General features: G+C 37.5%; 1 protein-coding gene across 3 annotated transcripts; it reads right to left on the reverse strand.

Moving 5' to 3' along the window:
• Positions 1-12: 12 nt before the first annotated feature.
• LOC109160598 (serine carboxypeptidase-like 18) lies at positions 13-25,532 on the reverse strand. 3 transcript variants are annotated; one of them, XM_019308877.1, is made up of 14 exons: positions 25,365-25,532; positions 15,033-15,171; positions 14,236-14,324; positions 13,427-13,549; positions 12,880-12,982; positions 6,645-6,682; positions 3,593-3,691; positions 2,760-2,846; positions 2,508-2,675; positions 1,665-1,736; positions 1,441-1,559; positions 1,199-1,312; positions 230-275; positions 13-126 (listed from the first exon to the last, which is right to left on the reverse strand). In XM_019308877.1, the coding sequence occupies exons 2-14, from the start codon at positions 15,058-15,060 to the stop codon at positions 43-45; spliced, it is 1,170 nt and encodes a 389-aa protein (XP_019164422.1). In that variant the 5' UTR covers positions 15,061-15,171; positions 25,365-25,532; the 3' UTR covers positions 13-42. The 3 variants fall into 3 exon arrangements, with proteins under 3 accessions (XP_019164422.1, XP_019164424.1, XP_019164423.1); XM_019308879.1 differs by having other exon boundaries at positions 14,236-14,312; positions 15,026-15,171; XM_019308878.1 differs by lacking the exon at positions 1,665-1,736.
• Between the last annotated feature and the right edge of the window lie 760 nt (positions 25,533-26,292).

Here is a 26,292-nt window from a genome sequence, read left to right on the forward strand (position 1 = left end):
AGCTACTTTTACTCACTTAATTTCTACTAATTTTATATAAAATTAAATATTTTCATGAGATATCCATCGCTCAAACATAACTTGAGATTCAAAAGGACGATGGTCGGGTGTAACATGACCTGCTCTCTGTAACATAAGAGTTGCAACAGACATTATATTATTTTAATCATGCTTCCAAAACAAAATATTATAGATATAAAACACTAATAAAGTATAGCAAATAATCTACCTTGACAGTGACGAATGTCATCTGGTTAGCATATGTCATTGTATACCTAGAGGGCATCATCAAGTCATTGAAAAGTTACAACTTAATTTTTTTCTATATATTGCCAAAAGAAAAAAGTTTAGAATGGTATATATTAGAGTGAATTTTAACCTAAACTAAAAATTTAAATTCTAGTATGAATTTAATTTCTCTTATATCAATACAACTTTATATATATATGTATGTGTGGCCTTTACCCACATGGGCAGCTCAACTGGTCATAGAGGTGAAAGTTTGGAAGAATGACTAGGGATCGAGTCTCTCCAGCCGCAGTGTGGGAGCAACCTCTCAAACTGAGGGGGGGAGGGGGGGTTCTGCAGTTCGCAGTGAGCAAAGGTCTAGCTCCGGGGAAGAATGTGAGGAGGGTTTCGCAGCAGTGAGCAAAGGTCTAGCTCCTTTTGGAAGAATGTGAGGAGGGGCAAAGGGGAAGGGGAAGAATGTGAGGAGGGTTTCGCAGTGAGCAAAGGTCTAGGGGCAAAGGGGAAGGGGAAGAATGTGAGGAGGGTTCCGCAGTGAGCAAAGGTCTAGCTCCTTTTGGAAGAATGTATGTGTGGCCTTGATAAACTAAATATGCAAATTATTGTGTGGACCATGGTCCATACACTGTTATGTGAACCATAACAAAAAGTAAATTTTTAATATACTAAATGTACATTATTTTTGTACTGTATGTACATTATATAATATAATGTACACTCAGTACAAAAATAATATACATCCCCTGAATACAATGTACATTATTTTTGTATTGAATATACATTATTTTATCGTATACAAAATATGATCCACACAATAATGATTGAGCTAAATATACATATGAAATATTTTGAGATTCAAATTTATTGTATTTTTTTGCATTAAACAAATTTAGATCCTTTTTCATTAATCTATTGATTTGTTCTAATTTTATATGGACACGAATGAACTTACCCGGCAACTTGACCTTCAACCATCCATGACCTCCAATCGTCAATAATAGAATAATTTAGCGACCTTATCCATGCTTCATTTGAAAGATACGGACAAACCATTTCGTGATCACCACTATCCGTTTCAAATATAATACACAAACAAGTCATTTTTTATAAAGGATATATTATCATACTATGTATACGTATATAAGGTAACTAAAAACAATGCTGTAATCATCGTAAATGAATTAATGGCCTGACCTGTAGATAAGAGATCTATACCCTTTTTTGCTAAGATTCACATGATATGGTATGGTGTTATCGACTGTTGTCGTGTATGGTAAACTTAGATCGCAACGTAGCCATTTTTCCTTAGTCCCCTACAAGAGATGTAACTTCCGCTTATCAAGCATATAATGTTAATATGTCAAGAACATAATATGTGACTCTTTTATCACCAACTAATTTAACCAATTCATGCATACCTGTCGAATATGAAGTGCCATTTGAACATCATAATCATTGGCCCAATATGCAGAAAGGTTTTTCCATTCATCCTAGAATGCAACACAATAACCTAGCTTGATTCACTAACTAGTATATATATATATATATATATATATATATATATATATATATATATATAAACGGAGCCAGAGGGGGGCAGGGGGGTCAGCTGCCCCCCCTCACCCCACCCCACCCCTACCCTATATTGTATATAATGTATATATAGTACATTATTCATATAAGTATTATAAAACAGATTATGTAAACAAAAGTTGTGATAGACAATGTGGTAGCTAACGTGTATGAGTTTTGGAATGGCCTGGGTTCGAATTTTTGCATTGACACAGTCTTCTTCACTTTTTGTGATTAACACAATTAAATTTTGGCATGATATATATAACTTCCATTATAACTTTCTTTATATTAATAATGGAATGTGTAATTTATAATGTGTTTTATATTCGAATTGTTTTATCAAATTAATTATGTTTCATATTTTGTTATAAATATTTTTATAAAATTTTAAAATGTTTTATTTTCTCTATATCCAACAATATTTATTGTTATACTTTTTAAGTATTTCATTTTTTTTTTTTAACTTTCTCTTTTATTTTAATTTTTTTCCCTCACTAAAAAAAATTTCTGAATCCGCCATTGAATCCATCCTTACTTCTTTGCCCCCCTCAACATATTTTCTGGCTCCGTCCCTATATATATATATATATATATATATATATATATATATATATATATATATATATATATATATATAATTTGAAACTCATAGAGTAAGAGAATATGCGTTGGTGATGATGCCTTACTCGGCACTGAAATCCAGAAACCAAAAATGGATCAATCTTGAGTTTTGTGTACAAATTATGATAAAGAGACTTTTGTCCAGGCAACATAATGAGAGATGACATTGTAGAATCAGAATTGGACAGACAAATAGGCTCCAAAATATGTTTGGAATTTATACCCTCAATCAACTGCAGAAACAAATATGATTATTGCAAGCGGGATATATTAATAATTTTGAAGTTTAAATAAAGCTACATTTGGTTACATCTGACCTGATTAAAAGTTTGAAGATTTTGTTGACAACGTAAACTAGTCGAATTGGTATTCATATAATCTCCTTTGCAATTTTCTTTGAGTGACTGTTTCAGAAGAACACTTGTAAATGTCAAATATTCATTTGCAATACCTATATATATAAAAGAATCATAAGGTGCCAATTATACCAATTAAGTACAACAAGAAAAATGAATGTAAAAATTTTTTGAGTTTGAACGGGGGACAATGGAGCTACAATATTCTCATTTACACATTGCAATTTGATGGATTTAATTATTCGGGGTGGACCCGAATTACTAAATCCGATAAATAATAGATAGGAAAAGGCAATGAATATGCGTCGCGGAGACAACTTTCGTATTGATAGTCTTTCGTAGGAGAATTACAAAGAATATTTGATATTTAGACAAAGTAGTAGATGTCCTCAACAAGACAATGATCCCCCTTTTTATACTAGCTAACCTCCCAACCGCCCACCCTATTCTCGTGGGGCGGTTGGATCGCGGTTTGACCGAGTCCACGCGAGGACCCAGGACAATCTTCTGCCCCTGGGTCGAGGTAGGCCCCAACCGTGGAGGACGGGTCGAAGTAGACCCTTGCTGAGGTCGACCTTGGCCGGGCCGCAGGAGTCCCCTAGCCGAGGCCTTAGTCGGCCCGTGCCGGGGTCGCTCTTGGCCCCTTGCACCACGCCTTTCCGGTTCAGTTTACTCCGAACCCGTTCCTAATATATTCATCACAATTAGTTCGATTTCCAAAACTTTTTAAATTGTACTCATTTTAAGATTGAGATTTTCCTTCAATTATATATGAAGAGAGTTTAGGTCTGCACCTCATATAGTTGGTCGGTAATGAGCCCCATTCCATGAGCAAATGGAACCTTATACTTAGATTGAGTTGGATATGTTTTTGGACTGCCAAGTATGTATCCCTGCAATCGTGTGTACATGTATATAAACAATATATATATATATATATATATATATATATATACACACACACACACACACACACACACACATATATATATATATATATATACACACACACACACACACACACACACACATATATATATATATATATATATACTAATAAGAGCCCAAGAGAGTTAGGCCTATAATGGGTAGAAAAAATGGCGGTCAAATTTTTTAATCAAATGAATGGTTCAGATTGATCAGATTTTAATTTTTCCTTAAGATTTCCTAATTTATCCTTAATGAATGAATATGATTATCCGTTAACTTTTCCGTTAAATATTATCTTTTCCGTTAATTTATGTTAGTTCACCGTTAACTTATTCATTGATTTCAATAAGAAAAGTCATAGGTTCGAACCCCATCCCAATCAAAGTTGGCATAATTAGTACTCCATTTTACTCTTATTAAATTAAATAATAATTTAGTAGCTACAACAAAATATAATACATATGCATTTCTTTAATTTAGAATTATGTGTCTACAATGTCTTTATTAAAAAAAATTATTCATTATCAATAAATTAAATAAGAGAAATAATTTCATTAGTTATATTGTCTTTATTTTTCTCCAATATAAAAATTCTTTACATTCAAATTCATCAATTGATTATATTCGCTACATTGTCCCTACAATGTCTTTATTTAAAAAAAAAAAATCATTCATTATCAATAAATTAATGAAGAGAAGTAATTTTATTAGTTATAATGTCTTTATTTTTATCCAATGTAAAAATTCTTTACCTTCAAATTCATCAATTGATTATATTCACTACATTGTCTATTATCTTTTTTGTGCACTATATTTTTAATTAAATATCAAAGTTATAATACAAAATAATGTTATATATTTATTTACCAAGTATTTTATTAATACCATTAAAAAATAAAAATAAAATAAAATTAATAAAGTCAATCATATTAACTACTTGAGGGATTTGTTGACAAAGAGAGTATTCAAATCACACAACAAATTGAAGTGATAACTATCTCGCAATGTCCTTGTTTGACAATGAGGAGTTAGCGGTTAGCGTTAGCGGATTTGACCAGCGAATTATATCAACGGTTGGTAAAAAGATATTTGAAAAAATTAGTTGTTTAGATTAACATCTAAGATGACCTAAGGGTATACATACATTTAATAATAATAATAACAATAATAATAATAATAATAATAATAATAATAATAATAATAATAATAATAATAATAATAATAATTGTTTAAAAAATAAAAATAAAATAAAAAATATATAATTAAGTCAATCATATTAACTACTTGGGGATTTATTGACAAAAAGAGTATTCAAATCACACAACAAATTAAAGTGAGAAACTACCTCGCAATATCCTTGTTTGGTTATCAGCAGTTAGCTCTTCAATATTAGCATATATTTAATATTTTATGCCCTAATTTTTATTTGCTCTCCCTTATGTCCCGTATTTGGTTTCAATCATACCTATACAAATATTTTATTGACAATTATAATCAATCTTGACTATATTATCTTGCATTTGTAAACTTAGAATTACCTATTTAAATACGCAAATTCAACATTCAATTATCTATGTATGAATAATTCTAATTTAATCTTGCCTTGATATACTCTAAAGTACTTATTTAGAAAAAAAAATATTGGGCATTATCCCAATCGCGCAATGCGCGTAAAAAACTAGTATATATATATATATATATATATATATATATATATATATATATATATATATGTATATATATATATTAATAATAACAAAAAAAACTGTGGTCACTACTATATTGGAGAGTAAGCACAAAATAAATCACATTCATATGTAATAATAGAAGAACTATTATATTTTGGGAAAAGAAGATCATAATATAATAACTATTGGTGTGTTTGGTTCATGAGTTTGCACACCATAAATGAGAATCAAAATCATAATTAGTGTTTGGTTGAAAATTTTTTAAACACAACTATGTGATTTGATTAACCCTACAATTGAAAATCTCATCCTTAATTAAAAACGGATATCACTCAATCTCTTTGGCAGTGTTGCAAAAATCGCGCCTAGGCGCTAGGCGCTAGGAGGCCGCCGCGAGGAATGGCCTCGGCGGCCTCCTCCGCGGCCGGCCGGTTCGACGGTTCGGTTTTTTTTTTTTAAATGTCGGAAAAGTTTCGGAAGGCATAATTTTTGCCGTTGTTCGATTTGGACAAATTTTTTTTTTCAAATCGCGTATTTTTTCGAGATCTATACACTGCAAATAGCCAAAGGCAGTTTGGTCCACTAATTTCTCAAAAAAATGCTTCTTTAGCTCTTAATTTTAGTTTTTTTATGTATTTAGATGGTTTCAACAATCTTTTGAACAATTTTACAACCACTTTTATAAATAGTTTCTAAGAAATAACAATGGAAACCTTATGTTTTAGTACTAAATTTTTAATTTTAAATTTTTTTTAATTAAAAAAATTAAAAAAATTAAAAATAAAAAATAAAAAATCGGCGCCTAGGCGCCCCCTTGGCGCCTAGGGGGCGCCTAGCGTGTTTTGCAACATTGCTCTTTGGTGATATGATTTTAAAGTTTGGATTAATGCTTTTAGATTTTTGTTTTGATATTTTTTTCATATATACTTTGGATGTCATTATTATATTAAAATCAATTGCCTTGATTTTTTGTTTTTATATTTTTAAAAATGTTTATTCCCAGGGTCATACATAACCAAACATCAATATTAGTAGTCATTCCGATTCCATCCTACTATACCATGCAAAATACTTTCACCAAAACCAATTACCATTATCAAGTATTTTGTTCTCATTTCAATTTCAATTCCAATGTGCGAACCAAACACACCCTATATGTATGTTTGAGGTATGAAAGATTGAATAATGGGATTATAGGATGGAAGCATTATTTCACAAAGTAACCAACCTGAAGTTGAATCAATGGCTTAACTCCGCTCTCAATTCCTACATTTTAACATAACTAAAAGTATAAGTTGTAAACTCGAAAAGAGTTTATTTCATGTTGGTCTCTTGTATATAATAGTATATATTTTCATTTTCAGTTATTGACCATAAACTTAGCCACATGTTATCCCTTATTTTTTACAAATTTATAATTAAATTCAGTTCAAAATATTAGATATAATGTCACTATAGTTGAGAGGATCTAAAAAGTTACGTTATATATATATATATATATATATATATATATATATATATATGGAGAGAGAGAGAGAAAGAGTAGAATTCAGGTACGGCCTTAGTCCCCCGTACGGTCATGTGGATATATTAGAACCGTAGGATGTATTGGTGCAGCTATTTATGGTTAAAGTTGATAAAATAAGTTTGTTTTGAGTTGTTAGTTTCTTCAGCTAAAGTCTTGTACTGCTCCACCTATTGTGGTGCTTAGGTTAGCTATATAAACCTGTGTAATCTCTCTAGCTTCATTAATCACAGATTATATTACTTCACTTGGTATCAGACTAATATCGGTCCTATGGCCACCAACAACCCAAATCTTCCCGCTAATGCCACCACCACGGAGGTTGCCCCGTCGACTGACGAGGTCGCGCCTTCCACTCAACGGCCGCCGAATACACTCCAACAGGCACACCATTATGTGTCCATCAAGCTTACAGCCACGAACTATTTTTTCGGGAGAGCGCAGCTAGTGTCGTTTTTGCGAGGATAGAACCTTTACGGGTTTGTAGACGGGACTCACGCGTGTCCACCGGAATTTCTGGCTGCTTCTACGTCGTCGGCGTCCCCAACGGTGAATCCGCTTCACGCCGATTGGACACAACAAGATCAATCGATCTTAAGTATGCTATTTTCTTCGTTCTCAGAAGAAGTGTTGTACCTGGCGATCGGTCATACCACCTCCAGAGGCGTCTGGGTTGTGGCGGAGACGGCCCTGGACTCCACTTCACGCTCTCGTACATTGAGTTTGCTTACTCAATTACAGAGTCTTCAACAAGGAGATTCCATGCCTTCTGCATACCTAGGTCGTGCGCAGGTCCTGGTCGAACAGCTTGCGCAGGCTGGCCGTCCAATAGGGCTAGATGAGCAGAATCTCCACATCTTCAGAGGACTTCGACCGGAATACTGGTCACTGGTGGCGTGTCTTACGACCAAAGCTGCTCCGTTGTCCATTCCAGAAGTGGCGGGCCTCCTCAACACTCATCGCTATTTGTTTCCAGAAGAAGCCGTCCCGCATGCCCTGCCTCCGGCCGTAGCTATGGTTGCACACCAGTCGTCGTTGAATTACAGAGGTCCCTCCGACGGCAGTCGTGGGCGTGGACGAAACCATCGCAGCCAGCGTGGTAGAGGGCAACGCGGTCGCGGCGGCATTCAATATGTGACATCCCCGGACACACAGCTCTCACTTGCTACCGTAGATTTGAGGACTTCAGCGGCCAGTGATCCACCCCTGCGCAACCGGCAGTCCATCACGTGAATCAACCTCAGGCACATGTCGTCTATCAACCGCAACAAAATTATCTCGCCTCTGCCCCCTTCTCTAGTGTATGGCTGCCAGACACCGGGGCCAATGCTCACGCTACTCCCAACGTCGATGGCTTAGGCGGTGTCGAGCCATACTCGGGTGAGTCGCTACACTTCGGGGATGGAATAGGTTTGGTCATTCAAAATACTGGTTCTTTTTCGTTAAGTTCAAAGTCTCGGTCTCTGTTTCTAAATGAAGTATTGCATGTTCCTCAATTCCGTGTGTTTCTTCTTTCTGTACAAAAATTTACCCAAGATAATGATGTCTTTTTTGAGTTTCACCATACTTATTTTGTTGTGAAGGACCGTACCACTCAGCAAACTCTGCTTAGGGGTCCTAGCACGCGGGGATGTACTCGTTGAATCTATCCAAACCAGCTGTGTTCCTGTCCGCCAAAGCGTCTCCAGATATATGGCATGAACGTCTTGGGCACCCACACTCCCGTGTGTTAAAACAAGTCTTATCTTCCTGTCCAGTTGTAGGGTCATTTCATTCCTTGAATAAATTATGTACTGCGTGTCAGATGGGCAAGTCTGCGCGCTTCCCATTGTCACGACTAGAAAGGTCGAGTTCTTCGGTTCTAGATTTAATTTTTTCAGACATTTGGGGTCCCTCTCCCGTTCCGTCTGTTGATGGGCATAAGTATTTTGTGCTCTTCGTGGACGACTTTTCTAGGTTTATGTGGCTTTACCCTATGAAACTTAAGTCAGATATTTATTCAATATTCGCTAGGTTTCGGTCGCTGGTGGAAAAACAGTTCTCCACTGCGATTAAGTGTATTCAATCAGATATGGGGGTCGAGTATCTCAAATTAAGTACGACTTTTGCAGCCGCAGGTATACAACACAGAAAATCATGCCCACATACACACGAACAAAATGGTCGTGTGGAGCGTCGAAATCGGCATGTGGTCGAAACAGGCCTTACTTTGTTAGCACATGGTCATGTTCCCAAAAAGTACTGGTCATAGCCTTTGAGTCAGCCGTGTTCCTTATAAATCGCATGTCTTCCACTGTTTTGGATGGTACAAGTCCATACTATAAAGTATATAATCAACACCCTGCATATACAATGTTGAGGGTCTTTGGGTGTGAGTGTTTTCCTAATCTACGCCCATATAACACCCACAAGATGGACTACTGTTCTATATCATGTGTCTTTCTTGGATATCCGGAATCTTTTTGTGGATACAGGTGCCTGGATCGGGTCTCCGGCCGGATATACATTGCACGACATGTTCGTTTCAACGAAACAGTGTTCCCTTTTGCTAAGCCATTGTCGTCGGCTATCTCTACTCAAGCAGACACACAGCTATGGGCGTGTGCCCCAATCCAAATGCAAACGCAACAGCCAGCGAGTTCAACCACCCATCCCTACGTAAGTACGGGTCATGCGTCCGGCGGTCAGCAAGTTCAACCGCTCATCCCGACGTCGTCTTCCACAGCGGGTGCGGCTTCATCTACCTTTCAGTCGTCCACCTCGTCCACAACAACGACTCGCCGCCGACGTCAACACCAACAATGCCCTATCGTCCGTATGCATGTTATGCGGTTACGGACCAGTACTGATGCTCAGCGGCGAAAACCTTCGGCTTTGATTGCGTTAGTTGATGATGACGAGTCCACGTGTCATTCTCAGGCGGTTCGCTTACCACAATGGCGTGATTCCATGGCCATGGAATTTAATGCGTTAATTAACAACCAGACTTGGCGTCTTGTTCTGTCCCAACCCGGGATGAACATAATAGGGAGCAAATGGGTGTTCCGTATTAAGAGGAATTCTAATGGCTCCATTGAGCCGCTACAAGGCTCGCTTGGTAGCTAAGGGGTTCAATCAAATTCTGGGTCAGGACTATGTGGAAACATACAGTCCCGTAGTGAAGCCGTCAATAATCAGAATCTTGCTGTCTTATGCAGTTTCCAATCGGTGGACCATGCAACAACTCGACGTCCATAACGCCATTTTAAATAGCTATGTCACTGAGGATATTTACATAAAACAACCTCCCAGATTTGTTAATCCGAATTATCCGGGGCATGTCTGTAAGCTGCAACGATCGTTGTATGGCTTGAAACAGGCCCCACGCGCCTGGTTCACAAGACTCCACGACTACTTGCTTCAGATTGGTTTCCGACCGTCCAAGACGGACGTCTCATTATTTATTCATGATTAAGGCAAAACTCGTGCTTACCTGCTTGTGTATGTAGATGATATTCTCCTGATGGGGAATGATCCAGATATGATATAGGGTGTTCTAACGAAGCTTTCAGATGTGTTTTGAATTCGTCATCTTGGGAAGCCAAGGTTTTTTCTTGGGATTAAAGCCGTTGATATGCCTGATGGTCCCTCTCCTAGAAACGATACATGACTGAGCTTCTACGTAAGGCAGGTATGGACTCATGCAAGCCTCTGGCCACACCCATCGCTGTGGCTACTCAGCACATGACCTCGCCAGCGCTAGATGATCCGACGTCGTACCGTCAACTTGTTGTTCACTTATGTACCTGTTAATCACCCGTCCGGACCTGGTCTTTGCTGTCAACAGACTGTGTCAATTCATGCACATTCCGACGCATGAACACTGGGCGGCGTTAAAAAGGGTCCTGTGGTATGTCAAGGGTACTCTAGATCTTGGCCTTCGTCTAGCCCCCTCGGCTACTCCGGTGCTACATGCTTTTTCGGACTTGGATTGGGTCGGCTGCTCTATCGACAGGCGTTCAATTGGGGGATATGCGGTGTTTCTGGGACCCAATTTGCTATCTTGGGTATCTAGGAAGCAACGCACGGTTGCACGTTCTTCTACCGAAGCCGAATACAAGGCCCTGGCTGACGTTGCTGTAGAGGTAACGTGGATACAATCTCTACTAGGCGAGCTCGGGTTATTGCCAAAAACGGTGCCTGTTCTTTGGTGTGATAACTTAGGAGCAACCCACTTGTGTTCAAATCCGGTGTTTCAGGCACGGACGAAGCACATCGAAGTCGACTACCATTTTTTTCGCGACAAAGTAGCCACCGGTGCACTCAAGGTTAACTTCGTCTTGACACACGACTAGTTGGCTGACATCTTCACTAAGCCGTTATTCGCTGCTCGGTTCGATGAGTTACGTTGCAAGCTGGACGTCGTTCCTTGTCCCCGCCAGCTTGAGGGGGAGTATTGGTGCAGCTATTTATGGTTAAAGTTGATAAAATAAGTTTGTTTTAAGTTGTTAGTTTCTTCAGCTAAAGTCTTGTACTGCTCCACCTATTGTGGTGCTTAGGTTAGCTATATAAACCTGTGTAATCTCTCTAGCTTCATTAATCACAGATTATATTACTTCACTGGATGAGCTGAGATCAAATGACTGAAAATCAATGAAGAAGAGAAATTAGGCAGTCGCAATTTCATAATTTCTTGCACCATGTATATTTTGACGGTGTATTATGTGCTTGTGTGTGGTGCATTTTTAATTACTTTGTGGTGCATTTTTGAGTGATTAATGGTGCACTGATTTGTATTACACCACTCAATGGGGGTGTCAAACCCGTCGACAGATTCAATAGACTCGTTATGGGGTGCTAGTGTGTGGTGAATTTTTTAGTGATTAATAGTGCATTGGTTGGTACTATACCTACACCACTCAACGGGGGTATCAAACACGTGGACAGGTTCAATAGACCCGTCAACGAGATGTATTACGTGCTAGTGTGTGGTGCATTTCTACACACACACACACACACACACACACACACACACACACACATATATATATATATATATAACATATATATATATATATATGTGTGTGTGTGTGTGTGTGTGTGTGTGTGTGTGTGTATTCAAATGAGGACAAGTATATTATAGAGGACTGTGAGGACAGATGTAGTGTGTGCCATTAGCAGGTATGTCGTGTGCATGACCGAATGTAGTCGTGTGCCACAGTTTGTATGTCGCGCGCTAGATTTGTTAATTTATAGAGCCTGAGTTCGAAACCTGATGTTTATATTTATTCTTGTGTGCCATTATGTATTAAGTTGTGTGCCTGGTATAAATTTGTTGTGTGCCCATTATTTGTCCTCACAGTCCTCTATATATTGTTGTCCTCATTTGAACTCAACCCTATATATATATATATATATATATATATATATATATATATATAGAAATGCGGTCTTCATCTGCCATGTGGTCGTGTGGCCTAATCTGCATCGTCCGATCATTTGCATCCAAAGGCGCGGGACAATCTCAATGCACCATGTATCGCTTGAAAATGCACCACACAACACTCAAAAATGCACCCCACACTAGCACGTAACACACCTCGTTGACGGGTCTATATAACCCGTCGACGGGTTTGACACCCTCGTTGAGTTGTGTAATACAAATCAATGCACCATTAGTCACTTAAAAATCCACCACACACTAGCACGTAATGCACCATCGAAATATACATGGTGCAAGAAATTACAATATTACCACCGCATAATTTTTTTTTTTTTTTTGTGATAACACCGCGTAATTTCTCTTATTCATTGATTTCGCATCTTACGATTTTAATATATCTGCATGACCGTACGGGAAACTATATATATATATATATATATATATATATATATATATATATATATATATATATATATATAAACTCGCACACAATGGAAATAAAACAACATAACTTACCATTTGATATCATTTCGGTAATTATTGGAACTGTAGTGCCCTCATATGAGTGACCGCCAACATAAAAAGGATTTGATAGGAATTCCGGATAATCAATTAGCCACTATAACAATTAGCATACAACGCCATATCATGCAATATAGGTAAAAACCACTTATGTTAAAATTAGTTTAAGACAATACCAATTAAGGAAAAATTGTAATTTATGACACTCAATAATATGCCAATTATTTGTTCAAACAAAAATAATATGACAATTATTAATTTTACTCCAAAATTATTAGTGTTAAAAATGTTGCTCCTCAATTTTTAAAACGGACATATATTGCCCTTCTCGTACCGCACGGGAGGGGCAATATATGTACCGTTTCATAAAATGAGGCGTAAAATTTGTACTACGGGAGGACACTATATGTGCCGTTTTGAAAATTGAGTGGCAACATTAATTACACGACCAATAATTCAGAGGTAATATTGATAATTGACATATTATAGAAGGGTATAAATTACAATTTTTCATTAAGTAAATTGGGACCAATTGAGTTACCTTTTGAAGAAATTCATATGCATTACTAGATGCTAACAAATCATCCATTTGAAGACTCTCTGAAGTTGTAGCATATGAAAATCCAGTTCCAGCTGGCAAATCCAAGAAAATAATGCTAGCAACCTAAACATTTATTGCCACATGAAACATCAAGTCTCTTCCAAGAAAATAATGCTAGCAACCTAAACATTTATTGCCACATAAAACATCAAGTCTCTGACTTATACATGTACTTTGCCCACATGAAACATCAAGTCTCTTCCAAGAAAATAATGCTAGCAACCTAAACATTTATTGCCACAGAAAACATCAAGTCTCTGACTTATATATGTACTTTGCCCAAGCACACAACATATAGCCATATAAGAATAAGGAAAAATTGTAATTTATGCCCCTCACAAATATGTCAATTATCAATGTCACTCCTGAATTATCAGTGGTGTAAATGTAGCCCCTCAATTTTTAAAACGTGACATATATTGCCCCTCTCCTAATATGAAGAAGGAGAAAAATTATTGTCGATGGAAGGAGAACAAGCGAAGAAAGAAAAATTGAGGAAAAAAATGTGGTATTTGAACAAGAAAGACGATGTGTAACCACATTTACAGGGGAGGGGTAATATATGTCACGTTTTGAAAATTGAGGGGCAACATTTACACCACTAATAATTCAGGGGAAGGGTAATATATGTCACGTTTTGAAAATTGAGGGGCAACATTTACACCACTAATAATTCATAGGTAACATTGATAATTGACATATTTGTGAGGGGCATAAATTACAATTTTTCCTAAGAATTATGTATTCACCTTTGTCCATGAATAGGGAAATGGTAGCAACCTGGGCAAACTCCCATTATACTCCACTGGTTCTATAAGCAATGGCCCAGCATAATTTGGCCTGATTAATTATAGTAGTAATTAATTAGTAATTGAAGTTAATAAAATTGTTTAACACATTTCACGCTTTCCGCTGTAATGTTTGTTACAATTACACAAAAACAAGACATACTTATATCAATCGTTATGCTGTGTATCCGTATGCACCATGCATGGTGCATACGGATGCCAAAACGACGTCGTTTAATTAAAAAACGCGCGTCTCCCCTTAAAAAAAAATTCAGGTTCGATTCCCAGCAACAACATTATATTGTTCATTCCTTCTGAAATTTTAGTTCATAGATTATGGAAATATAGTTCATTGATTATGGAATTATAGTTCATCGATTATGGAATTGTAGTTCATCGATTCTGAAATTTTAGTTTATAGATTATGGAATTTTAGTTTATTCATTCTGGAATTTTTAGTTCATAGATTAGATTATGGAATTATATTTCATCGATTATGGAATTATAGTTCATCGATTATGGAATTTTAGTTCATATGTTATTGCTGGGTATCGAACCTGATTTTTTTTTTTTTAAGGGGAGACGCGCGTTTTATTAAAACGACGTCGTTTTTGTATCCGTATGCACCATGCATGGTGCATACGGATGCACAGCATAATTTGCCTATTTATATACACCATCAGATATAATTATTATGAATCTTTCTAGTTATTTAAAAAAAGGTATACGAAATATTATATAGTATGTATACCAATTAATTGAAAGATTGAACTCTAGGCTGAGCATGTGCGGCCTCCCGTAATCCAAAGAATGAGAGGGTCATTTTGTGGATTTGAAGCCGACTTTATGAAATAATAGAAAAGTTGAATTTCATCATTTTGTCCAACTCCAATGTACCTGCCATTACATCCGAAGCAAACTAATTTAGAACTATAAGTTTTGATATTGATTATAATATACAGATGAGTAAATATCACTTTTGGTCCCTTGACTATCATAATAGAAGCACTTTTCGTTCTTGACTATTGCTTTTTTTAATTTAAGTGCATGACTTTCTAACTAGTATCACTTCTGGTCCTCTGATCCAATTTTTCGACCACACCAGAATTCCAACCAAAAAAATATTGTGTTGCAATTAGAAGGGTATTTTGGTCCTTTCAAATTTATTTCATTTTCCTCTTTTATATTTTTATGCACGAAAATGTCACAGTGATTCTACCAGATTTTGTAGTTATGTAATTGAATTCTTCTTCTTCTAGAAGTATTTGACAAGTTCTAATTATAATTTTTAACCAGAATTTTAAAACCATAAGTGGGTTAGCATGTTTTAGTAACTATTTGACATTTGGATTAGATAACTTGGAAGAAGGTGTGATGATAAAGTTGAGGAAGATGAAAAAATTAAAAGAGAAAAATGAAATAAATTCGTAAGGATCAAACTACCATTCTAATTACAACACAATATTTTTTCGGTTGAAATTCCGGTAATATGTGGCCGAAAATTGGATCAAATGATCAAAAGTGATACTAATTAGAAAGTCATGCACCTAAATTGGAAAAAGCAAAATAGTCAAAGACCAAAAGTGCTTTAGTTATGATAGTCAAGAGACCAAAAAAGTAATATTTACTCTATATAGAGTAACTTGTTAACTTATTGACTACTAGTTTTTTAATTTTTAACTTTCTACTAACTTGTTCAGATAGTCGTGTATAGAGCTTACTAATAAGCCAATAGAAGCTACATGAAAGCAATACTACAAGTTTATAAATTCAATATATTAATTTCATATAAAGTGAAAAAGCCCGTGTATCTTGAAATCAATTTAACACTAAGGATTCTACTTGATTTTATATTACGAGACAATTTCGCTGTTTAATTAACCAATTTAATCAACATATAAATAACGAAATTGAAAGCGTAAATAAAGTAAAGACACAGTAGAATTGTTACGCAGTTCGGAGCTCCTTCTCCTACGTCTGCGGGGCAACCCACGTCTGCCCAATCCACTAGATGTTCACCACAGAGTATTACAAGAGGTAACTACACGGCTCACAGCCTTTACCACTACAACTCTTCTAAAACACCTACTCAGGACTGAACCGTGCATGCCATAACCATCTTTGGTGTAGCACTTCAGCTGTCACAGGTACTGGTTTGTAGTACAGGTTTAAATCACAATTAATATAATCAATATTAAAGCAGTAATGTAGGAAGCTTGCAAATGAGATTAGAATTTCAGAATTGACAACTTCCTCTTTCGATTTCCCTTCCTTATATACTGTACGTGAATTCCATTCCACCAAGCCTTGATTGTAGCTTCATATGTGGCTTGAATTCTTCTCAACCACTCATTCTTTAATTTGAAATCTTCAGACTTGCTTCTTTGTCCAATTCATTAATAATAAATCTCCACCACACATTTTAGCTTGGTCCAAAATACTAATTACAATTCATGCTAATTAACATGACATATTAATAAAATAAACTAATAAATTAGCCAATCTAATGTGTACTATTTTGTACACTTACAATCTCCCCCTTTGGCAATTTATTTGGTAAAACAATAGTATCATTATACTTTGGGAAAAGGTAAAAATATTTTATTAACATCCCATAGTATACGTACTGAACATATAAATGTGAAATTAAATTCTCTTAATACCAGACCAAAGCTTATTTGTGGGTGGAATTTTATTTTGACCTTGGTTGATGTTGACTCACAAACTTCATCCAATTAATAAATAGTGAATCATGCACGAAAAAAGTGTTGTGTCAAACATACCATATATGTCACGCTTTCCAATGAATTACTTCCCCTAACTTGGTGCTTTCCTTTCTTCAAATGCGTTCCAAATAAACCCAATTCATACCATGCAGTCAACATACCAAATATACCAATACATTCATACTTTCATATTTAATTCATTCATAGTCATCCCAAAAATAATTTATATAGTCCCAAATTATTAATATACCATCCGAACCAGGATTAACATCCATACCAAAATATTCCAAAAACCAAAAACTTACCAAATATCCAAACATTCCAAAATACTCCCCTTTTCTCCAATACTCCCCCTTTGTTTATGCCAAATAAATGACAAACAAACCGGTGAACATCATTCTAGTGGATTGGATTAACTTGCAGACGGGGTGCCCGACTCAGATTCATCACTCTCAGAAATAGAACCAGTGCCAGTGCCAGGGTTAGATCGAATCCAAGCATAGATAGCCTCCATTCTGGCGATTTCTTCCAACTGAGCACTCAACAATTGTTCTAAGCCATCAATGGTTATTTGTTGAGAAGCCATCAATGGTGTACCTTAGGTTCCCTGTGTCGCACAAATTGAGCAAGATGGCCAAAGATGATTTCTCCAAGATTGAGTGGGAGCCGGTTCCTGATCTTGTAGAGAAGGGCAGCAAGCTAGTCAGACACAAGATGATGACGCACAGCCGGCATCCAACTTGTTGAAGCAAGCCGTAACAGAACAGAGTAGACCGTGGTGAGTTTTAAGCTTTCAAGTCCGGTGTTTGGCCAAGTGACGATCTTATTGTGAGTTAAAGCAGCGGCTAGGAGATTAGGACTCGGGTCAGGAGCAGCTTGATGATTTGGAGTACCCAAATAGGAATTAATTGCTGCCGGGCTTAAGGGATACCATTTATCCCGAATAAAGACTTGTTGAAATCGCGGTGACCCCTCCGAAAATGTATCCAATGTTAAATTTGTGTAGAACTCGGCAGTGAGCCATCTGGAGTACGGACCAATATGAACAAGTGAGGCAAGCAGGTATTGATCTCGCAAAATAGGCACAATGTTGCATTTTTCTGTCAATTCCTCCACATTGATGGATTTTTCCAGAATAAAATCCCTAGTAGCATGAACATTCCAGTCAGACATCAAATCTGGAGACAGCAAAATAGGATGATATTTCTTCTTGGGTTGTTTCATCTTTGAGCCAGAGCGGGCAGTAGCAGTTGCAGGTGCAGGGGCTGGACTTGGTACTAGGCCTGAAACTGATCTGGATCTTGTCATTTTGGGTGGCAATGTGGACCATCTTTTTGATTGTTTGGAATTAGACAAGTAGACAACATCCTCCAATGCTCCAATTTTTCTTTTCTCGGCTGTACCTGAAACAGTAATTTTTTCTTTCCCTTTTCGGGAAGATTTGCCCACGGGCACAGAGATAATGGGAACAGAATCATGTGAGGTGGGCACAGGGATGGGGACCTCTGCTGATTTCGAAACTGGAATGGTTATGGGAATAGAAAATGCAGCACACGCCATGGGAGACACATATTGATTAATATTTCGAATGGTGAAGGGAGATGACACAGCATGCATTACATCAGATAAAGGCACAAGATTTTCAGGTAATGTGAAGAAGACTCATACGGATCACCTTGTAAAGGAATGGAAGGGGCACACAATTCACTTGAGGTGGGCACAAACTGACTTGGCAAAGAGATGTTAAAATCTAGTTTTCTAGAAGCGGAAACTGATTCATCTAAGGGAGAAGAGACTATCATGGTTTCCGGGGATGAGAGCTTCAACTCAGATTGTGGCGGAGGCGGTTTGGTTTATTCGGCCGGAAAAGTCCACGGCTCCACAGATATGAACCTAGCCAGTGCTTGGATCTGTTTGACTTCCCTGTCCGAGAGTCCTTCAAGAAGGCCTGCATGTTGCTTGACCGTTGCAAGAACTCGATCCGTATCATCAGATGTAAGCGGAGATTCAGCGTTGATGATGTGTCGAAAAAGCTCCAATCTTTCGGATTTGGTTGTGAAAATGGCGAAGGGATTGTCGTCTTCCATTGTTGAAGGTTCAATGTTTGAGAGTGGTAAAGTTGAAGATGAATGATGTGGGTTTGGCATGTAAGTGCAAGAAAGACAATAAGGTTCTTTAATTAATGAGCTTCTCAAAAGTTGTGATGGATGGGATGAGTGATGTGACTAGTTTGTAGGGGTAGTAGTAGAGTCATATTAGGAGAGAGAGGTGGAAGTTGTTTGAAATTAATATTTCAATACATATTATGTAATGGTGGAATTAATATATATATATAAATAAGGTAGCCGAGCCGAATTAAGAAAAAAAAAAAAAAAAGGTATATGGGCGAGAAGAATTAAAACTAAGTTGGAGAGTTTTAGAATTTTCCTGCAAACATAAAAAAAAAAACAACAACTACGTTAAAAAATAATTAAAGATTATTTGTTGTACCGTTGTTGATGATTAAGCTGTAGGATTGCAAACACCAAGGGCAGCTCTGAGCAGTTCAAATCTCGATTTGTCTAACGGCTTGGTGAATAGATCTGCAAGATTTTTATCTGTTGGAGTATATTCCAAGATAATTTCTTTTTCTTCGACTAGCTCACGAATAAAGTGGTGTCGGATGTCTATGTGTTTCGTCCTAGAGTGCTGAACTGGATTTTTTGAGATGTTGATTGCACTGGTGTTGTCACAGAACAATGTCATACTTTGTTGTTCTATACCATAGTCAGTTAACATCTGGCGCATCCAGAGTAATTGTGTACAACAACTACCCGCCGCTATATACTCAGCTTCAGCTGTGCTAAGTGAAATCGAGTTCTGCTTTTTACTGAGCCAGGCGACTAGATTTTTTCCGATAAAGAAACATCCGCCTGATGTACTTTTTCTGTTGTCAGCATTTCCTGCCCAGTCAGCATCACTGTATCCTGCAAGATTCAGATTAGTATCGTTCGAGTACCAAATACCATAATTTATAGTACCTTTAACGTATTTTATAATACGCTTTACCGCCTATAGGTGTGACTCTTTTGGATCGGCTTGATAGCGTGCACACAGACCAACACTTACCATAATATCTGGTCGACTGGCTGTTAAGTACAATAGGCTGCCTATCATACTTCTGTACATAGTAGAGTCTACAGATTTTCCTTTTTCATCTTTGAACAATTTTGCAGTCGTAGAGATAGGAGTACGGGCATCTTTTGCAGATTCAAACCCAAATTTGGATAGAAGATTTTTTGCATATTTTTCTTGCGAAATAAAAATCCCTTCTTTAGTTCGACTTACTTGTAGTCCAAGAAAATAGGTTAGTTCGCCTATCATGCTCATTTCGAACTCTTGTTGCATTACCTTGACTAGTTGGTCTGTCTCTCCTGGTTGTGTGGATCCAAAAACGATATCATCTACATAAACTTGAGCAATTGTTATGTGTTTACCTGATCGTTTTATAAATAACGTTTTGTCCGATCCTCCTCTTTTGTAGTTGTTCTGAAGAAGATATTGAGTAAGTCTTTCATACCAGGCTCTTGGGGCCTGTTTTAAGCCATAGAGTGCTTTTTGTAATTTGTAGACATAGTCTGGATGATGTGGATCTTCAAACCCTTTTGGCTGGGCAACGTGTATGTCTTCTGAGAGATATCCATTTAAGAAGGCTGTTTTAACGTCCATCTGAAACAACTTGAATTTTAGGGCACAGGCAATCGATAGGAGTAGTCGTATTGACTCTAGCCTTGCAACAGGAGCAAAAGTTTCGTCGTAGTCAATTCCTTCAATTTGGGAGTAGCCTTGGGCTACAAGTCGCGCTTTGTTTCTAGCGATGTTGCCAGCTGCATCGGTTTTGTTGCGAAAGATCCATTTGGTACCTACAACATTGACATTGTCAGGTTTGGGAATTAGAGACCATACCTTATTTCGTTCGAACTGTCCCAGTTCTTCTTGCATGGCCTTGATCCAGTGTTCGTCTGTTAGAGCTTCTTTGACATTCTTCGGTTCGATCTGTGAAGTATAACAAGAATATCCCGCTAATTGAAGATAATCACGTTTCGGTTTACCTCTGGTTTTTATGCCGGAACTAGGATCTCCAATTACGTTTTGTATTGGATGAGCTTTCTGGATGCGAGTAGGAATATCAACGTTACCATGATCAGTGTCAGATTCAGACTCAGACTCAGTTTCTTGCTCTGGTTGAGTTGACATGGGAGATGGCATAGGAGACTCTGGATTAGGTTCAGGACAACTTGTGTCAGGTTCTGTCACTGGTTCAGGATGAGACGTTGTGATAATATCACTCGGTTGATCATCGATTACAACGTTTGTGGACTCCATAATGGTTTTGGTAACTTTGTTGTATAAACGATATGCCCTGCTGTTCGTTGAATAGCCGAGGAAGACGTCTTCATCGCTTTTTGTTTCAAACTTTGTGACCGGGTTTCGATCCTTCAAGTTAAAACAACGTGATCCGAAAACGTGAAAATATTTAATGTTTGGTTTCTTACCTTTCCATAATGTATACGGAGTTTGATTCGTGCCTGGACGTAGATAGACCCGATTGATGATGTGACATGCAGTATTCACAGCTTCTGCCCAAAATTTTTGGGTTAGTCCTTTGACATTGAGCAGAACTCGTCCCATTTCTTGAATTGTGCGGTTCTTTCGTTCAACAACTCCGTTTTGTTGAGGTGTTTTCGGAGCTGAGTATTCATGTGTGATTCCTGTTTGGTTGCAGAAGGTATCGAACAGATTGTTGTCGAATTCTCGTCCGTGATCACTTCGGATTCGAATGATGGGCTCATTTCTTTCTTTTTGGAGTTTTAATGCCAAAGTTTTAAAGGCTTCAAGGGTTTCAGACTTGTCCCTGAGAAAGGTAACCCAAGAAAAACGAGAATAATCATCTACGCAAACTAGTATGTATTTCTTACCTCCAACACTTTCTGTTTGAGTTGGACCAATGAGATCCATGTGGATCAGTTCCAAGCAGTGACTTGTGTTTATGGTGTGCTGCGCTGGATGAGAGGATTTGGTTTGCTTTCCTGCTTGACATGCACCACATATGGTTGGTTTGACTTTCAGCTTGGGTAATCCCCGAACACCTTCGGTTTTCACAAGTTTGTCAAGAAGTCTATAACTTAGATGTCCTAGCTTTTGGTGCCAAAGCTCAGTTTCATCTACATTGATCCTGCAACACAAAACATTGTTAGTAAGAATATAGCAATTGTCAGTTGACCTTGTACCTTCCATAACACATTGATTTGCTTTGTCTAGGACACTGCAACTATTTTTGTTGAAGCTCACGTTCCAGTTCTGGTCACACAGTTGACTTATACTTATAAGATTTGCATGAAGTCCTTTGACTAGTAGAACTTTCTCCAGTTTTGGCAGACCAACTACGTTTAGTGTGCCTATACCAGTGACTTGTCCTTTTATACCGTCGCCAAAGGTAACTTCACCTTTGCTTGTGTTTACGTTACTCAGAAATTTAGCATTTCCTATCATGTGACGTGAACACCCACTATCGAAGTACCATTTTTCTTCTCGACCTGTACTTTTAGAGTGGAAAGATACAAATGAGACATAATCTGTCTTTTTAACCCAGATTTGTCTTGTAAAGGGTTGAATGTTCTTGTTTTTGAACTTCTCGATTCTTTGATCCTTGTAGAAGAAGTAGCATTCTGGTCTGGTATGACCCCGTAACCTGCAATAATGACATACCGGGTTATAGGATTTATAATATGGCTTGAGTGATCTTACTGTACCAACGCGATGTGTCGTTGTGCTAGATTCTGGAATATGTCCTCGACCAGGACCTGACGCTTTGACAAACACTGTTTTATCCTTTGAGCTGTTTCCTGTGAATCCTAGACCAAATTTTGTAGATGTCTTTCTTCCAGACTCAAGGATCTCATCAAGAGTAGACGTGGTATCCATCATTTGGATTTGGCGTTTGTAGGTGTTCAGCTCCTGCTTCAGAGTCTGTACCTCTTGTTTCAGTCTTTCTTCTCGGGCCAATGCCTCTTTGAGAAGTAGATCCCTGTCAGCTATTTGAGTTTGATACACTTTCTTTGCGTTTGTTACAATCCCTATTTCACTAGTTAATCTACGATTTTCTTTTCTTAGTGCTGCCCATTTGGGATACAATTTATTAAACTCAATTTCAAAAGATGATTCACTTGACTCTAAATCTTCTGCAGAATTATACTCGCCTCCTTCTGAGTCAGCAACATCTTCATGACACGGTTTAGCAGCCATATGTGCAATAAAGGCAACAAAATTCCCAGAAATTTCGTCTGAGTCAGATCCTCCTGTTTCACCGTCCGAGTCATTATCACTCCAAGTAACTGCTGACATGGATTTCTTGCGTCGAAGATAGGTGGGGCACTCTGCTTGTACATGTCCGAAGCCCTCACATTCATAGCATCTGATCCCTTTACTGGTGGATTTCTCTTTGGACTGTCCTGGACGTGAACCAGAAGACTTGAAGGTTGATGAACCGGATTTAGAACTCGCTTTAGATGATGACGCCCCCTTTTGCATATTCTTGTTTCGTGAACCTTTTGACACCTGTTTCAAAAGTTTAGAAAATTGTTTAGTAAGAAATACAACGGGATCATCACCTATTTCATCTAAGTCAGGTGCACAATTATTTTCTTCAGCGGTAAAGGCTATTGTTTTTTGTTTTTTTTTTTTGTGTGATCTGTTAATATTTCCATCTCATAAGTTCTTAGATTCCCCATTAGTTGAGTTACAGTCTTTTTCTCCCAGTTGTCATGTTCCTGGATTGCTGTAACTTTCATCCGGAACGGAGGTGGCAGTGATCGTAGAATTTTTTTCACCAACTTTTCTTGAGTGAACGGTTCTCCGAGGACCATAGCTCGATTTGCTAGCTCTTGCACACGAGTGTGAAAGGCCACGATGGTTTCATCTTCGTTCATCCGGAGCTCCTCGAAGTCTGACTGTACCAGCTGCAGTTTAGATTGTTTTACTGACGATGTGCCTTCGTAGGTAGCCTCTAGTGCTTCCCATGCACCTTTAGCTGAATCATGGCCTGCAACAATAGGAAATTGACTTTCATGAATTAGCCCATAAATAATATCTAGTGCCTTATCGTTGTGTCCAGCACTTGTTTTCTCAGCTTAGGTCCATTCATTTTCAGGTTTCGTCACTCGAGTTTCATCCTCACTGGTACTTGCTTTGGTTGGATGTTCCCAGCCTGTTACAATGATACACCATACTGCTTCACCTTGTGCTTTGAGATGAGTGCGTGTGCGCACCTTCCAATATGCATAGTTGTCACCGACTAGCTGGGGAAGAGCTTTAGTGTGCTCCATTCTGTAACACTCAATAACCCGTGAGATCGAACAATTTAACAAAATCAGAAATAATAAAACTAACCGCTGAAGGATTGAGATCAAGGGGCACGGGGTAGCCAAATCGTCAGACTAATAACTTAAGTCTGGAAGCTCTGATACCAATTGAAAAAGCCCGTGTATCTTGAAATCAATTTAACACTAAGGATTCTACTTGATTTTATATTACGAGACAATTTCGCTGTTTAATTAAACCAATTTAATCAACATATAAATAACGAAATTGAAAGCGTAAATAAAGTAAAGACACAGTAGAATTGTTACACAGTTCGGAGCTCCTTCTCCTACGTCTGCGGGGCAACCCACGTCTGCCCAATCCACTAGATGTTCACCACAGAGTATTACAAGAGGTAACTACACGGCTCACAGCCTTTACCACTACAACTCTTCTAAAACACCTACTCAGGACTGAACCGTGCATGCCATAACCATCTTTGGTGTAGCACTTCAGCTGTCACAGGTACTGGTTTGTAGTACAGGTTTAAATCACAATTAATATAATCAATATTAAAGCAGTAATGTAGGAAGCTTGCAAATGAGATTAGAATTTCAGAATTGGCAACTTCCTCTTTCGATTTCCCTTCCTTATATACTGTACGTGAATTCCATTCCACCAAGCCTTGATTGTAGCTTCATATGTGGCTTGAATTCTTCTCAACCACTCATTCTTTAATTTGAAATCTTCAGACTTGCTTCTTTGTCCAATTCATTAATAATAAATCTCCACCACACATTTTAGCTTGGTCCAAAATACTAATTACAATTCATGCTAATTAACATGACATATTAATAAAATAAACTAATAAATTAGCCAATCTAATGTGTACTATTTTGTACGCTTACATAAAGTATGATCAATCGATATTATTTGATTGGAATTTTCAATTTTTGATTATTAACTAAATTAATTTTTGTAGGTCACGTCAGAATTGAAGAGAAAGATGAAAGGAGATGAACTAACCCAGTTTGGAGTTGAAAAGAAAGAGGTCCATCAAAGCCGGGAAGAAACTTGACAGGCAAACCACCTGCGCCTTCTACTGCATGGTTATGGCGGCAGCTCTGCTGATTCAACAATACCACAAGCGCAAGGAAGACGACGACGACCACCCTCGCTTCCCACCAAAACCTGCAATCTGGCTGCATTTTTGCTTTCAAGATTTACAGTTGCTGATATATATGGATAGGTGTGTGTACAGTGTATATATATATATATATATAAGAGCGCTCATATGCGGCGGGGTCTTACGGTGCGGCGGTGCGGTCAAATTCCAGAATACACCAATAGTGTTAACAATATGCACCAACAGTGTAATAAAAACACACCCCAATGAAATGTAATAAAACATCACAAAATACACCACAGACTCAAAAAAACACACCATATAACTCACCACCCCCAATGGTGTATTTCCGAACAGTGTATGGTGTTTTTACTCACATCTAATGGTGTGTGTTTGGTGATGCAGGGCTCTGTTTACTCTGTTTTGTGTGGTGTATTTCCTAACGTTGATGGTGCATATTTGGTGAACTATTGGTGTTGCCGCACTGTAAGAAATAACCGCACCGTAAGACACTGCCGCACCTGAACCCGCCTATATATATATATATATGTGTGTGTGTGTGTGTGTGTGTGTGTGGATGGAAAGAACATGAGTTATTATCCCATGGACCCACAATTGCAAGGTGGATCCTGGTCCTAAACAATGTATAAATTGTGTATTTTTAGTATTTGAATTGTAAATTTCTAGAATATAAATTGTGTTACTAAATCAAAACACATTGAATTTGTGAATACAATACAGGGCCATCAAATTCTAATATGTTAATATTGTGTGACTGCAATATTTGAAATGAACTTGTGAATACAAAACAAGATAATCAATTACCAA

This window comes from Ipomoea nil, unplaced genomic scaffold (genome assembly GCF_001879475.1).
Source record: "Ipomoea nil cultivar Tokyo-kokei standard unplaced genomic scaffold, Asagao_1.1 scaffold2854, whole genome shotgun sequence".
NCBI classification, from domain to species: domain Eukaryota; kingdom Viridiplantae; phylum Streptophyta; class Magnoliopsida; order Solanales; family Convolvulaceae; genus Ipomoea; species Ipomoea nil.

Coding starts and splice junctions, on each gene's coding strand:
- LOC109160598 (XM_019308877.1), bottom strand. CDS start 15,060: ATGCTCAGCCTAGAGTTCAATCTTTCAA. Junction 12,983..13,426: donor CATATGAATTTCTTCAAAAG/GTAACTCAATTG, acceptor TAATTGTTATAG/TGGCTAATTGATTATCCGGA. Junction 1,560..1,664: donor TGGCACTTCATATTCGACAG/GTATGCATGAAT, acceptor CATCTCTTGTAG/GGGACTAAGGAAAAATGGCT.